General features: G+C 32.5%; 2 protein-coding genes across 4 annotated transcripts; one reads left to right on the forward strand and one right to left on the reverse strand.

Annotated features, from left to right (window-relative positions):
• The first annotated feature begins 96 nt into the window (after positions 1-96).
• LOC126811473 (ubiquitin-conjugating enzyme E2 S) lies at positions 97-4,938 on the forward strand. The gene is made up of 5 exons (XM_050537115.2): positions 97-199; positions 1,664-1,811; positions 2,100-2,290; positions 3,405-3,541; positions 4,378-4,938. The coding sequence occupies exons 1-5, from the start codon at positions 191-193 to the stop codon at positions 4,505-4,507; spliced, it is 615 nt and encodes a 204-aa protein (XP_050393072.1). The 5' UTR covers positions 97-190; the 3' UTR covers positions 4,508-4,938.
• Positions 4,939-6,350: 1,412 nt separating this feature from the next.
• LOC126811783 (RNA-binding protein with serine-rich domain 1-B) lies at positions 6,351-16,467 on the reverse strand. Of its 3 annotated transcripts, XM_050537681.2 has the most exons (8): positions 16,351-16,457; positions 15,405-15,478; positions 13,936-13,980; positions 11,702-11,815; positions 10,543-10,701; positions 9,256-9,491; positions 7,104-7,239; positions 6,351-6,802 (listed from the first exon to the last, which is right to left on the reverse strand). In XM_050537681.2, the coding sequence occupies exons 2-8, from the start codon at positions 15,467-15,469 to the stop codon at positions 6,700-6,702; spliced, it is 858 nt and encodes a 285-aa protein (XP_050393638.1). In that variant the 5' UTR covers positions 15,470-15,478; positions 16,351-16,457; the 3' UTR covers positions 6,351-6,699. The 3 variants fall into 3 exon arrangements, with proteins under 3 accessions (XP_050393638.1, XP_050393640.1, XP_050393641.1); XM_050537683.2 differs by lacking the exon at positions 15,405-15,478 and having other exon boundaries at positions 16,351-16,465; XM_050537684.2 differs by lacking the exons at positions 13,936-13,980; positions 15,405-15,478 and having other exon boundaries at positions 16,351-16,467.
• Positions 16,468-16,497: the final 30 nt, after the last annotated feature.

Consider the following 16,497-nt stretch of genomic DNA (forward strand, 5'->3'; position numbering starts at 1 on the left):
TCAGCATTTCAATATTTACATTGAAATAAATTTTCTATTTTTTGAATATTTTTGTAAATTTTGTGTCCCGCTTTTTGATTGGCTCAGACATTGTAAATTTTGTGTTAGCGTTAGCAGTGTAATATTCAGGCGTAAAGAAAGATAGAGGACGGTGTCGTCTCTGTCGAAATAATTACATATTTCGTCAAAAATGTCAAGTGTAGGTATTTCGTAGGTCTTCTAATGAGAACAAGATACTTGTGAATAGTCTTTTTAATTTAATATCTTTTATAAACGTATGGTGGGATACACATATCCCACACATTAACCCAAAATAATTGCGTACACTCTGTTCAGTTGGCACAATTATTATATTATTAGGCATCAATTTCATTAAAGCCTCGTAGGCAGCACTATTAATTATAAAATCAAGATTGAATTTTTTATTGTAATGATAATACATTCAAAATAGATGAATACTCTTGGTTTTATGTATGTATTTTTTGCTGAAGCTTAGTTACACAAAAAAGTAAAGTACCGTTATTTACCATTATTAGGAAAAGAAAGCTATGCCTATGCCTTTAGTAATTTAGTAGGGAAAGGTTTTGTCTTTTTTGCGAATGATTAGCGATACATATTTTGTCAAAAATGAACAGTCGAGATGCCTTATCTTAGCTCTTCTTGTTTAAGTAATCTGTGTCCAACCCTTTACAAACCATGCACCCATCACAAACGTATTCATGCAGAGGCACCACAACTATTGTTACTGTACCCTTTTAATTTCTTCTTTCGTGTAAAATTATGTTTATGAAAGACATAATTTTTAGCATTTTTGCAGAGAATTATTGAAGAACAAAAGTCCATTTCCTAGTTTGATTCATTAAGCATTATTTATAAGCTTATATTTCTAATTGAAAACAGATAGTGTCAAAGAGGATAACATTCACTAAAAATGTCGTGCAGGAAATAATAGCTGAATGGTTAGCATGTGCGCGCTGTATCATAAGGTCTGTCATTGAGTCAACTTGTGGTTTTGATTGCGTGGTTGTACCTGACAAGGAGTAGGGTCGCCTGTCCTACCTTGTGGGTTTTTTCCGGTTTCCTGCCACTGCTAAAGTCCCCTATGCGCCAGCAAATTATTGAAATAAGATTGAACCATATGTTAGTCCCGAAATGACCTAGTTTATATCATATATTTTCACCCAGTAAATGCATCAACTCTTCTCTGTGTTGATATAGTCTTAGAAAGGCATTTAACATCATTCTTGGAATCAGTACATGTGTATGTTTTACTATGTGGTTCATCAACAGGACTTTCTATGAGTAGTAAATTCATTGTAAAATCCAGCCATAAACTTTTAATCAAATTTCTCCTTTCTTTGTTTCCATGTAAGCCATTTTTAATGTTGGTGCTTAATAATGGCATTAATATTACTAATCTTATATCCAAGAAATCAACCACCTGGTCCACAATCAGTCTGAAAAATCTCACCACTTGCACTGCATTATTATTAGACTCAGCTGCTGTAGTGACTTCAAATTTTTTAAGACAAATGTTGATTAAAGTAATGAAAAACTCTGTGCAACTCTTTATGTACGAGTCGAGAAATAGAATTTCACCATTAGTTTTGGAACTTTCTACATTCAGTTTTAATTCAGTAACAAATGTTTCATTTTTCCACAGATTTCTAATGTTGAAAACCTTTCACCACAAATTATCAGACATGTATCCAAAGAATTAGGAGATTTAACCAAGTCACCTCCAGAGGGAATAAAAGTTTTCCTTAATGAAGAAGATATTACTGATGTCCAAGCCTCCATTGAAGGGCCAGGTATTATTAGAACTGCTACATGTACATGTGCCTTTTGGAAAATATCAATTGAAAGAATTAAATATTTTTTTGGTTATCAGATAAATTAAACTTTTTAATTATTGAACATTTGAACTAATGATTAAAGAATTACGAAACCAGAAGCCCTTGAAATCAATGTTTTTTTCCCGCTTTTACCATAACACACTTGCTCAAGAAAGTTTTTACAATGTATTGTAACTAGTTTCCCTATGTCTACATTGGATGGAGTGTAAATATATTATAATGTGCAGTAACTTTTCTATTCAGCTGGTACTCCGTATGCTGGTGGACTATTCCGTATGAAGTTAGTGTTGAGTAAAAATTTTCCTTCGGAACCTCCCAAAGCTTTCTTTTTGACAAAAATATTCCACCCTAATGTTGCCAGTAATGGTGAAATATGTGTAAATACATTGAAAAAAGATTGGAAAGCTGAACTCGGAATTAAACATATTTTACTTGTAAGTATACATAGCCTGTAGCAATTCATTTTCATTAAGTATAGAAATGTAATTAAAGGCCCAATTTCGATCAAAATCAATACTTTTGCTTGTTTTGTCCGTAGCTCAATATTAGATTTTTTGCTTTCCGACTCATTTTGCCAGCACAGGTCACAAATAGTTCAATTCCGGTCAGTATTTAACTACATGTATTTTCAAAGTTATGTTAAATTGAAATTTCGTCCATCTATGCTTCTCGAGTGTAACAAGACGCCACCATCTTTTATTGGTAGCGAAGAAACCTGATGGGTCAAGTTTAAATTTGATTGGTCGGAGCAGAACAGTAAGCCGTTCAACTCCATTTTATTTCATTTAAATTCAATTGAATCTAAATTAGAAGATTATCTGGCATTGGTATTTTGATTTTGTTTTTTTTTAACTGAAGTAATCAATCTGAGGTCATATTTACAATAGCATGTTTTATTAAGCAGTGAAAAATTTGATATTTTAGCAAAATTGCAAATGGCACATTGGTACTTTTATATTGAAATGAACAATGAAGAGTTAAATCATTTGATATTGAAATGAACAATGGAATTTATTTTTTCACTAGAGATATCAAATTTATTAATGGTACATGTTTACAAGCTTGTTATTAGTTCTTGAGTCAACCACCCAGACAGCCTAAATGCCATACCAATGACCCCTATGTGTCGATTGGACTAACTTCCTTTTTGACTTTTGGTGTCTCAGTGAGTAATGCACTGGCTTGCTAACCTGTAGTTCCCAAGTTTGATCCCGAAGTTGGGCCAAAAGAGTACCTCAGTAAATTCCGTCGTGGTCGCATTGTGCAGGACAGAGGGCCCTCCAAGGAACAGTGTCTAGTCATTCGAATGGGACAAAAAAACGGTCCTGTTTACACAGTGGCAGGCACATAAGAAAAACTCAATTACTGTCCCATTGGCTATAGGATTGGCACGGCCATAGTGATAGGGAAATTTAAACACTTTGAATGGTTTAATTTGGACAATCACTTTATTTTCATTTCTTTAATGTTAAGGGAAATTTGTTTAGATTGTCCTTAAAGTTTTAGTTTACATGTCTCATGAATGTGCTGAATTTTGTTTATTTTCAGACCATTAAATGTTTATTAATTGTCCCTAACCCTGAATCTGCATTGAATGAAGAAGCTGGTAAACTTTTATTAGAACAATATGATGATTATTCGTCGCGAGCCAAGATGTTCACAGAAATCCATGCAAAACCTCTCAAGTAAGTCTTCAGTTAATCAGGGCATTCTGATCTGAATAATAATGGCAATAGGTAGATTCGTATAATCTATGTATTTTCTCACCTACTAATGTACTTAAGAGTTCTGAATACAAATGAGCTTCAATGATCTTTTCCATTAATCATCTCAGTAGTTTAAAGTTGCTAATTTAACAAAGTAATCCAAATATTATTCTCACATCTTTACTCAAACACCGAATCTCATTATTGGAATGGTTGGTTCCCTGTTGTCAAGGGCAATGCCCACAAGGTTGACAAGAGAATCCATTACACTTAAAAATCAATGAAGAGTAGACAGAAGCTTAGCTGTCCAGACAAAATTCTTCTCCATAGCTTGACATGATTGTTTCAGTTCAAGCCACAGATATATATTTTTGAATTACAAATATTTATTAACAAAATAAGGAAAAAATTGATTAACACAAGTACTAGTTTGCTTTTTAAATAAGATATAAAATAAGCTCACAATGTTCTAGCAACAAAGATATTTGCAATCATATATCACACCGTAATATGGTATGGAAGCATGTACGTATATAATCATAGAGTAGATTAATCAGAATAGATGAACCCTATCGAAATTTTGATTTCATTCCAAATTGACATGATATAATGTGTTCATAGAATACTTGGTACAGTCACTTTATTACACATTAGGCTTTGGTTTAAAAAACGGCATGTGCAATCTTGCTGAAACTTTGCAGTGTGATAAACATAATAATTGTATTGTTATATTATGTCAATTACTAGATGCCCCTGAAGGATGATATGTTATGTACAAGGTTTTTTTTTAAAACATATTCTATTGTACATTTCAGAGCTGGAAAAGAAATTGGTTTAACAAAAGATATTGTGAGTGAAGGACCTATGGCAAAAAAACATGCGGGTGATAAAAAACTTTTGGATAAGAAGAAAAAAGAAAAGAAAAAAGTGCTCAAACGATTATGAATTCATTATTTACTAAAAGACAATCATTCATCACATCATATTTCATGTCAAATCACGTGACATTTCGGTTGAATGTGTAGTGTGAAGGGTCAGTTATGAAATCAGCATAAATTTGTCTGTCCAATGAGAGCAACCTGTCCTTATAGAAGAAATATATTTATATCTCTTTGTTAATTCTTTCTGCTCTGGCAACTTCCTATACAGTCTACTGATGAGCAATTTATTTATTTCCTATATTATATTGCAAAACGTGTAATACAGCTCTTGTTATATATATATTTTAATGATATAAATTAAATGTAGATAGTATGTCTGTATATATACCTCTTTTTATTTATACTTTTCATGACCCTAAATAAGCATGTTTGCAAATGCCCATAGTGTCAAAGATCATGATGAAATTTTAATAAAATGTGTATAATAATATAAAATATCAGTATTGTAATATTCTTTGTTCTTTAATCCTGTGGGTTTTCTCTGGGTTCACCGGTTTCCTCCCACATACTTTACTCCTTTACAAGCAAGCAAATTATTGAGATAAAATTGTGCCATGTTAGTCTTTTAAAGACCCAGGTTCTTAAGTGGACGCTAAACCCCATGTCTCTTCCTCTTTAACATGAATACAAAAGGGGTTAGGGGAATTGGAAAATGATGTATTCTGAACAAACTTTTTTGAACCATTACATAATTGAGTGAACAAGCTGCCATATTGTTGTGAACGCAAATAATGAGACTAAGACTGGTATGTAAACTGCTTTTTGATTGGTTTGAAGAATCAAGCTATGATCAAGGGCAGATAATTTGAATAGATGAATACCCCATGGATAAACCCAAGGTATAGTGGGCATAGAATGGAATGAGTCCACTGGGGATGTAACTCTGTATAAAATTTATTTGCAAATCTGATGACTACCTGAACAATCCCAGGTAGTTTGAAAAAAAAAAAAAAAATTCGAAATCTTTTTTTTTACAATGTTCTCAATTTCAATTGGATTTCTTCATCGAATTTGATGAAAAACAAATTCTTAGATGACAGACATTTAAATTGAATGACTCAGAATTCAATGAGATTGCTCCTACCTTTGAATAAATCGTAGCACATTAGTATTTCAAGTGAGAATAATTCTATCACTAAGTTCTGTATGACTAGGAATAGATTATAGACCATCAATAAGGGTCTGTTTGTACTTCATAAACACTATATGCTGGTCATTATTTTTGTTTTTCAATGTCTTGCCTCAGTTTTATGCAAGTGTTAAGACCATTTAGTTACTGTTTAGTCATACTCTCTCTCCCCCAATATGTTAGCCTTGTATAAACTCTTGACGTAAGTTTTTGGATTACTGACAGCCAGTAAAGAGACAACAGATATGGTTCAGGGTCTTTTCAAAGTTTCTGAGATATTTTGTTCTGGACATCCTTAATTATATATTGATCCAGAGCACAATTACCTACAGTATACGTCAACCACTAAAGAAGTTAAGATATTAATGTTAGACCTGACCAGGAACAGCACACTGAGATGAAACATTTTACACACTATTAATATCCAACTACTGTGCACCAACTGGACTAATGACAAATTGCAATGTATTATGCGACTTTTTGTTTAATCTTTGTCGAATTTCAGTTGCCAAAGGTTCTTTTACCTGCATGCCAAAGTATACACAGGTATACACAACTAGACAATGTTCCCTGACATTGGGTTATTATGCCTGAACATCCCTGGGAACTTTCTTGGTCAACATCACAATATAACCCTGGACCTCCTGGTTAGCAAACCAGGGCACTATACTCACGGAGACATTATTCAGATGAAGTAAAGCAGAAATTATTGAAGTACTATTTTTAAGATCCTGTTCAATTACCTTTATTATGAAGCTATCGCCTTAATCACTAAGACAATATTCAGATGGCGTAATGCAAAAATGATTGAACAACCATCTTGTTCAATTACCTTTATTATGAAGCAAAATTTAAAATATATGTACAGGTACATTAAGAGATGATGAATGTTAAAATTTCAAATGTATACATGTATCTCACGTTGATGAATTGATCAAAAATATCTAAAATTTCTCCAGTACTCCATAAAATTCTTCTACTATATTAAGTTGACATAAATTACAGCAAGAAGATGAATTTCTTTTCACATGAATTTTGTTGTAAAAAGTCTAAAGCAAATATATAAGTTAACGTGAAGAGCTGGAACTGGATCTGCTGTAACGTCGTCTTCTAGCGGGTGATCGCGATCTTGTTCTTCTACGTGGAGGGGAACGACGTCTAGGAGGGGATCTGTAATTAGAAATAAAAACATAAATTAGGCCATACAAAAGAAACATTCCTTTCAAACAATACCATGTGCAATTTAGATTTCTATCTTTTTCTTTTAGTCAAAAATATCGGCCAACATCTTTGACTAATTAATCCAAGGTTCTACTTTAATTTCATCATCTGCAAATTAATGCAGAACAGCAATTGGTTTCATAATTACTAAATGTCTTTCTAAAAATAGTGTCCCTCTATTATAACAATGTACTTTGAAATAGATGAGATTATGATTGAATTGCAAAAAATATTCATTAAAACAAATGACCTCCTTCTGAATCTTGGTGGAGAATCTCGCCATCTTGGTGGAGGTCGACGAGGAGGGCTCCTTCTTGGGTTATATCGCATAGCTGGTCTCTGTGCTAAAATAGCTGCGGCAGACACTTCTTGTCCATCTATTTGACCTAATAAGGGAAATGAAATATAATTAAAATTTGGATCTGAAAAAACGACATATTGATAATGTGACCAGAGAAATGATTACAACAAAGATGGGAGCTTGTCAGCCAAAGTTGCTTGTGCAATAGCTCTTGGTCTTAATCATTCCAGACCAAATAGTCCCAGCTTCGACTATAGCAAAACAGTGCTAAATTTGGATACAGTGTCAAAGGTCATAGAGATTCTCTCTTGCCTTATGATTGGATTTGAAGAAGAATGACCTTCATCCTGGCTATTTCTTGTGAAAAGTTCAAACATTCATAACTTTGCTCAGAATAAAGTAATTTTACAGGAAATTTTAAATATATTCATTTTTTATTATCCATTTTTCAACAAGAATGACCAGCTCTTCCTTTCTCTAAATCTTACATAATGTTTCTTTCACTATAAAATCAGCATGTCAACCCTAGTGCCTTGTGTAAGACAATGGTAGGGTGACCCGTGCACTTTACAGAAAGTTGGTCTCGACACAGCTAAATGTGCACGCTTCAGTTGCGTGTCTCAAACTGATTTCTGACTACCCCGCACTCGCTTTGAGTCGATAAATAGCCATGGCACGTGCAATTCTCTACAAATATATCAACTATTACAGCCGTAAAATTTAGCTTCTTGGTTATTACAGCAGCTTTAGTAATTACGTTTGTTTTATTTTTTAAATTGCTTTATCATTAACTGTACCGTTAAGAGCGGCATCTTTTGGTTTAGTACAAATACTATCTCTGAATCACTTTCTTTAGCAGGAACATGATACTAGCAGTAGTTTCATTTTACTTTTACAAGTTTCTTAAAACAATTGTTGAGTTGTCTAAAGTGCTTATTTCTAAATTCAATTTCTTGTTCTAGCTTTCTGTTATGTTTCGTAAAAAAATAGTAGTGATTATCCCGACCTGTCAATCAGACGTAGAATGGTCGATAGACTGGTTAAGCGAGACTAATTTCAAAACAAGGGCACGTAACCTATCTTTTACTCAAAAGTGTCTGGATGTTATGGACGCAACTTGGAACCAGTTTTCAGTCTATTATTTATAGATGATTAATGGTCATAGCTTATTAAGTACAACATGATCGTTTATTTAGTAACTATAATTGTGTGAAACTGGTTTGAGGCTTGGCATATATATAAATATTGTGGCGTAATTGTCGAGATATTTGGAGATATTTATTTATGGTGGGTCACCCTAACAATGGTATTGGCAGGTGTATCACACAACTAATAATTAAGTTAGTTAATTAGTCACTATCTCCTCATATTATAAGATAATATTATATGATTGTCCGTTAAATGGAGGCCACTAATGTATATGTATTATAACTTGTGAATGGCTGTTAAATACTAATAAGGTTGTTGATAACACCTTGATCCTTATAAATAATCTCAAGTAGAAGCATAACTCAGACAGAGAGGCAGGCTTACCGAGAGACAAGCTTTCCCAGAGATAAGTTTATCGAGAGACTGTTGAAAGGAGACTGCTCTTCAAGACAGAACGAGGGCATGTGACAATGGAAGCAGACGTGAATTAGGACGATGGCTGTAATGACTACAATCTGTATATGTTATGTTTCTTTGTTAGAATTATAGATATAATAACTTGTAATGTTTGTTCCTGCATTATTGAAATAAAGAAGTCAAATCCACAGTCATCGTTAGCATTAGATCCTTTGATCCTATGTTACACTTGTCCAATTTCAATACTGTATTTTTTTTTCAGAACTGATATTTCAAATACAAAACCAAAATTTTAAAATACTGTCTGAGATTAATAGGATTCTACAAAAAAAATTTGTGTAGATTTTAAGAAATATACCACAAAAGATATAAATGAAACTGGAAATTAAACTGTACAGTATAAGAAGAATTTATTTGCATGTATGCTCTGGGGTGTTTTCAGATCCAATAATTATGAATAGCATCTTTATATTATGTAAATATTTATTGAATAAATAGTGTTAGAACTAGAAGACAAAAAATAAAGATCTTTTACCTCCATCCATATATTTTATAGCTTTTTCAGCATCTTCACTTTTCTCATACTCAACATAAGCAAATCCTCGATTAAAATTGGGATGTAATCTGTCCACAATAACTTCAACATTCTTAATTGGGCCATAAACTGAAAAAATCTCTGTGATGTGGTCTTTATTTACATTCCTGGTCAATCTGCCAATGTGAACTTTGGATGGCTTTGGTGTAGGACTCCTCCTTTTTCTCTTGGGTGAGCTAATACAAAAAAGAAAAAGACAGAAATGATGTTACATTATTTTGAATAAACCTAGCATTTATAGACCTGTGTTTGTCTGGATGTGATACAGTTTTAATTCTAGTTTAATATCCATTTGACACAAAGTAGGTCATTTAGTAAAATTTAGCAATGGTAGGAAACCAGAGGACCGAGAGAATACCCAGGAGTATGGGCAGGCGACCATATTCCATTACTCTTTATCAGGTACAAGTACAGGATCGAAACCATGCCAGATCTTCTTGTCGAAAGTGCACACTTTAGACCATTTGACTACCACCCAGCCCTGTGAATATGAAAAGGAGAGACAGGGTGGGTAGATTGCTTTACACTTTTGCATGTACATGACTTATTCACCTCAAATACTAGTTTTGCAAAATTAATGATGTGGTCTTTCAGCAGTGTTCACCAGTAAGAAACTATTAAATATTTAATAAATTTTTCACTGCAACAACTAAAATAACGCATTTTAAAATTCATGAGAAACTGATCTGAACTAGAGTAAGTACAAATAAAAATCAAATAAAGAAAGAATTCAATGGTTTAACGTCCTTTTATGATTTGCTATATCCGTGAACAATGTTCTACACTAGTTTTACCTAGCACTTTTCTTCTGCTATGTTCAGTTTTACACTGATGTTAGCTAGCACTTGTCTTCTACAATGTTCAGTTTTACACTGGTGTTAGCTAGTGCTTTTCTTCTACATTGTTCAGTTCTGAACTGGTTTTACCTAATGTCTTTCTTCTGTTTCAGTTCTACACTAGTTTTAACTAGTGCTGTTCAGTTCTACATTAGTTTTACTTAGCGCTTGTCTTCTTCACTAGTTTTATCCAGCACTTTTCTTCTGCTATGTTCAGTTCTACACTAGTTTTACCTATCGCTTTTCTTCTAATAATGAAATATAAGTATATGCAGCATTGAACAAAGATAAAAAATATAAAGTACCTAACTTAAAACTACAGCCTGTAGCTTGTTTAGGTTAAGATTTAGATGTAAGTTTTGACTAACATGCGGGCAAAAAACATACTTACCCAGATTTTTGACGCCGTCTTTTTTCTCTGCTACGAACAGTACTGGAGGATGACGAACTACTTGACCTTGAACTCCTTGAACCAGAACTGCTTCCACTGCTGCTACTACCTGAACTGCTGCTACCAGACGATGAAGACCTCGATCTACTTCTTGATGATCTACAAGCATACCAATTTTCACAATATAAAATACCATTACAGTAAGTAAGAGGACCATTAGGTGACAAACTTCTGCGAAATTTTCTGCTAAAACTTGGATTTCTTGATATCCTTCTCCATGGTCTTCCATCATCCTGAAAGTAACGATTACTATATCTTGTTCGTGATCTCAAAGACCAGGAGTAGCTGTCAATACTTTCATCATCACTGGCATCGGATTCTGTAAACATGCTGCTAAAAATACTGCCTGATGTATCAGACATGTTATCATAAGAGAGATATCTGCTAAAAGATGGCTGCCTCGGATATTCTGTAGACTCTCTCCATCCCATATCTCTGTCCAATCTGAAACAAATTTAATATATTGTGATATTCATCTAGCATTACTTAAATCTGAAATACAAAATTTCATTTTTACCAATTCTCTTATGGGGTACCATACTTTTTTCTCTGATTATTCTGGATTAATGAAACAGCAATGACAATACTTGTGACAGACAGACACATCTAAAAAAAGAAAACAGATAGCTTAGCTATTAATAATATTTTATACAAATAACATCCTGCTATTAAAGAGGCATTGTGTGAGAACTAAATCTGCCTGTTGCATGGGATATTTCTTGTTTCAAATGATATATAACCTACTATTTAAACATTTATTCACATTACAAGCCCAAATAAGGTACTTTGATTGAAAGTTTCAATATATTCATTTTCAATTATCTTTTTTTGAACTATTATAACAAGAACGGCTAACTCTTCTCTAGATCTTGTATAACGCCTCCTTAATTTAAAATACATGTACCATTTTCAGCTGAAGAAGTTCAATGCTCCAATGAAACCACATTGATTGTTTCATTAATTAATTAAAGCCAAAGAATTCTGTCAAAGTCAACTGCGAAGTTATATTCCCCCGGATTCATATATTGGACATGAGCTTATTCTGTTAAAAAGAGTACCAGTATTTAAAAAGAACTATCTTTAATATAAGAACACTTACGAGCTACTTCCACTGCTAGTAGAACCTGGTCGTTTTTGTTTTGGACGCCCTCTTTCTGGACTACCACTTTTTTTGTGATCCGCACCTTTGCCTTGTGCTCCTGTACCAACCGTCCTGAAGGTAAAAGAAAAACTAATTAAGGTTATTTTATTATTATGCCACACAGGTAGTATTAGATTTTTTTCTCTCTAAATACTACACTAATAACTACTCTACCAATAGAAATAGTATAAGTTAGATGAAACTGAAAGTTTTGAAGGCAAAGATTCATAGAAAACCAGATGTAAACATGGTAATTCAATTTACTTTGAACTCCAACTCTGATTTTGGTCAACCAGAGATATTTTCACATGTACTGGAATGCTGAAGTACAGAAAATTTATTAAATGAATAAATGCCATAATCTCAAAAACTATTTCATCAAAGCATGCACACTGGAGCTAGTTGGTTCTGAAAATAAATGTCTTTAAAATGTTTAAATTTCTTGAAAGACTTTATAAACCACTACGGTACACAATAAATATGATGCAGATTAACCCTTTGAACACATATTTCGCAGTAATCCAAATTTTGAAATATGCGGCTACTGCTTTAATTAAGCACATGCATGAATTGATGTTTAAAAACTTGGACATATAATATTCAGATTAAGATTTAATTTTACTTTAGTGTTAACAAAGGAAAAACCTCAATTTGCTCAACATAATGCATTAGTCAACAGCTTCTAGAAATGAAAATATTTGGTAAAAAATGTGTGCCTAATCTACTGAGGAATATGGTACTATTGTTATAATATTTGATATAAAGAAACTGTTGACAAGCATGTGCTTCAGAGGGTTAAACGGCAAATCATTCACCTTACAAAAGAAATGGAATCTATTTGGGATTTTGGACTTTGCTCTATAAATAAAGTGAGAGGTTAGTACCAGTCAATGCTAGAAGACTTATAAATACAGATATTTTTTTCTACTGCATTTTTACATTAACTATATCATGCAGTTTCTTTAAATGGAACAGTTTAAATGGGACACAATGCTGTTTTTTTCTCTACTGTTTGAAAGGAATTGTACCCACTGAATCCATTTTTTGCTTGTCAGTCTGGAGGGTTCTGAATAATTAGCTAATTAATAATTACGTAATTAATTAAAATCCCATTTGTTTCAAATGACGCAAATACCGGTATGTGAATACTGAACTGATTTAGCACATAAAAATTTTAAAATTCATTAGAAATTTAATACAACTAGACTAAATTGAAATAAATAAATCAACAGCATTATGTCCCTTTAAGTTTTATCTTTAACCCAACCAGATGATTGGATCATAATGAAACTTTTGTAAATATCCTCATGCTTGGAATTCTATAACAAATATTGATAAATTGGAAATAAAAAAAGGAAAATATTATTTAGTATCAGTACACACTATGCAATCTTTTATCAACAACATTACATTTATATACTATAACACATAGATTTCAAAAACAGCTACTACGTTTTGAAGAGTATTCTCTCAATGTTGCCCAAATATATTAGTTTCGGTTTTCCATAAGTATGTGTTATAGGCCATTCAGATGATTACCTTCAAACTAAATTAAAAATCACCAGGGATTTTTAGACAGGATAGTGTTGACATGTACTATAAGCCAAACCAGATTAACTATTTTGACCTCATCTGGTAAAGTTAACGACGCATGGGCATGTTGTCATTTTGCCGTGTAGATACATGTAATTTTCTGCGCATGTTCAAAGCTAGCCAGAGCCGGCGTTTTTAAACTAACCCGTTTAGTCGGCCAAGATAAACCAGCTTTTCAGAAAAGCATTCTCGAAGACTGGTAAAGAGCTGGATTTTTTAAACTGCTTTATTTGCTCCACACATGTTAAAATGATTTAACGATAGACAGTGTTTTTAAATCAATTTATTACTCCATCCAGTTACTAAACACCTCTAAGAATAACATTGCATTTTGTTATTGCAACAATTGCTGCACAGTTAACAGCACATCAAAACTTGCACAATGTATCGAAGTCTGTAAATTTTCTTCAGTTAAATGATAAGGCCGAATAGCGCTTACAATTCTAAGTTCTAATACACAACCACTAAACCGATGAAGATGAAAAAAGGCATAGCGTGTGTGTTTTTATGATTAATGTAAGAAATATAAAATTTGGATTACATATTCACTAAATACTACAACAAAACTATGAAAGAAAATGATGTGAAACAATGATAACCTCTCCTGTGCTGATGTATCTGATTGAACTTGTCTTGCTTCAACCCTAAAATTTTAAAAAGAAATTGGTTAGAGAATAGAGACATACTATCAATGAAATTTCAACTAATGGTTGACGGTTACCCATAGTAAGCACGTCAATTTATTTCATCAGAAAATTTAAATAATTTAACGTTGTGAGAGATGATACATCTACATGTAGTTTTATTAAGATTAAAAATATATTTCCACTTATAATAACTAATACATTTATTATGTTGTCATCATCAAACTGCTGTTCTAATAAGTTATAATGATGTGATTGACAGTCATTATTGACATCCTATTATATTTTGTAGGTTTCCTTAACCATGATCAATTTCTCAAGCTTGATATCTAAAGTCAAACCAAATCATCTATCTATTTACACATTTTACTTGAAATGTGTAGTTATGTGTGTATAGTATAAACAAAAAAGAACAATCCCAAGCATACATGTAACTTTACTTCAATATGGACACAAAATATATTTTTCGAATAGTACTTCCATTTGTACCAAAACTTAATTATCAATTATATAAACAGAAACATTGGATCACCCTAAATAACAAATAATAAAATAAAAGTAAGCAAAATTGTGAGTATAGTTAAGGCCTTGACGAAAAGACTACGTCTAAGCTATTAGTTACTCAACAAAGGAAAATACACAAAATATAACTTCAAAAAGTAACGAATAAAAGTAAACTGAATTTGCATGACAGACAAAATTTCATCCTGATTAAAATCTGATGTGTTAAATGTTATATTAATATAAATAATTTTATTCCACTCATTTAATTCATTGGTGAGATACAGAAATGATTTTGTTTTCAACAATCGACGGTTATTTTATGACACAAACTAGAATGGAAAATGACTTCCCAAGAATTTGTTGTCCAAATAAAAATTTATTTATGTAGTACTTGCGTCACATTCATCAATAACCCAAATAACACATCAGATCTACCTAGGTTCTTTTAGAAACATTCTCTGATCGAATGCTGTCCGCTTACTGTACCTATATAGCTGCAATATGAAAATACCGCTCTTCCCCACTTCTGTTCTAATGCTATTTTGTTCTAATGCAAAATTCTACTTGTAAATAGCCCTAGAACACTGTTGGTGAACACTTTTCTAGGGCTATTTTCAAGTAGAATTTTGCATTAGAACAAAAAAGCATTAGAACAGAGGTGGGGAAGAGTGGTATTTTCATATTGCAGCTATAATAGGGACGGATAGAAACGGTCAGCGGACAGATCTACAGATCAACCCAATTCAGCTCTTTTTTGCAGCTAAATCAAGCAGTCCTTCTTATTCAAAGAAATTTAACCGAACAACCAAAGAACTCTTATAACAAAATCAAATTATATATTCAGAGATAATTTAAAGTAATTTAACTGAAAAAACAAACTCTTATAATAAGATTAAATTCAAGATTTTATAAATTTACACCTTGTCCTTTCTACTGGTCTTAATGAGGGTGTAGATTTAGATTTTCTTACAGTACTATCAGTCATCTTAATAAACTGGAATTGAAAGTTACATATCAATGAAAGAAAAGGCATTATTCAATTTTCTTTTGATGTATCTTTCTTAAAGCCTTTGGCTGTGGGCCTATTATTCATGATGTTCATGGATAATAATTAAAACATGTACCGGTAGCCTACATGGTATAAGCTTACATGTACTTCTTTTATACTATAGGATTATAAAGCATAATACATGTATGTATATAGTCCTTCTATGACAACAATAGTAATAGTAAAAAAAAAATTAGAAATATAATTTTCCAACGGAAGAGAAAAATAACAAGAGTGCTCACTGTACCATATCCCTAAATATAGTGTATTGATAATTAAAGTGACAGTGACATTCTTAACTTTTGTTCTTTAAAAAGACTAAATTTTAAATGACCAGAAAATGCTCATAAACAAACATGATGTTCATGAACGCTTCTCTATCAGTCTGATCTACTTTTAAAAGGTAGCAATAAATGACATTGCTGATGTTCTTAAATTTGTGACAGACGACAGTTTAGCCATAAACAAAAGTTCCCATTCAGTAAATATTTCCTGAATGTAAAGGCCTAGTAGTAGGCTAGTGTAAGAGGAGACCTCTTTCCAGCCTGCTTTCTTCTGAAAGCCAGACAGGATACAATACAATAGAAAAGTCCTACAAAAAAATAGAAAAAAGTTTAATTAGTTCCCTCGGCATAGCCTATGGCAATCAAAATGGACTAGATTGAAATGCCAACTGAACAAGCAAACCCCAGGCTGAAACTACTCGAGTCTAGAGAGACTAGAAAAGACAAAGATGAAAATGTTTGCCGATATTCTACTAGACTAAACGAAAAAATATTCTTTTCGTCTTCGATAATGTCATGTGAAAATATACCTACATATTTATACGTTAAATGCAAAATAGTTTATGTCGAAAAAACAGAGAAATTTTGCTTTTATGCACAAGTGATACGCAGGTTGTATGTCAATAAACGTCGCGTGCGTTCTGCTGGAAAATGTTACCTCGCGTATGATTGGCTAGAAAT

Source organism: Patella vulgata, chromosome 2 (genome assembly GCF_932274485.2).
Source record: "Patella vulgata chromosome 2, xgPatVulg1.2, whole genome shotgun sequence".
Lineage (NCBI taxonomy): Eukaryota > Metazoa > Mollusca > Gastropoda > Patellidae > Patella > Patella vulgata.

Coding starts and splice junctions, on each gene's coding strand:
- LOC126811783 (XM_050537681.2), bottom strand. CDS start 15,469: ATGACTGATAGTACTGTAAGAAAATCTAAATCTACACCCTCATTAAGA. Junction 10,702..11,701: donor ACTAGCAGTGGAAGTAGCTC/GTAAGTGTTCTT, acceptor GTATGCTTGTAG/ATCATCAAGAAGTAGATCGA. Junction 7,240..9,255: donor TATAAAATATATGGATGGAG/GTAAAAGATCTT, acceptor TTCCCTTATTAG/GTCAAATAGATGGACAAGAA.
- LOC126811473 (XM_050537115.2), top strand. Junction 1,812..2,099: donor AGCCTCCATTGAAGGGCCAG/GTATTATTAGAA, acceptor TTTTCTATTCAG/CTGGTACTCCGTATGCTGGT. Junction 3,542..4,377: donor ATCCATGCAAAACCTCTCAA/GTAAGTCTTCAG, acceptor TGTACATTTCAG/AGCTGGAAAAGAAATTGGTT.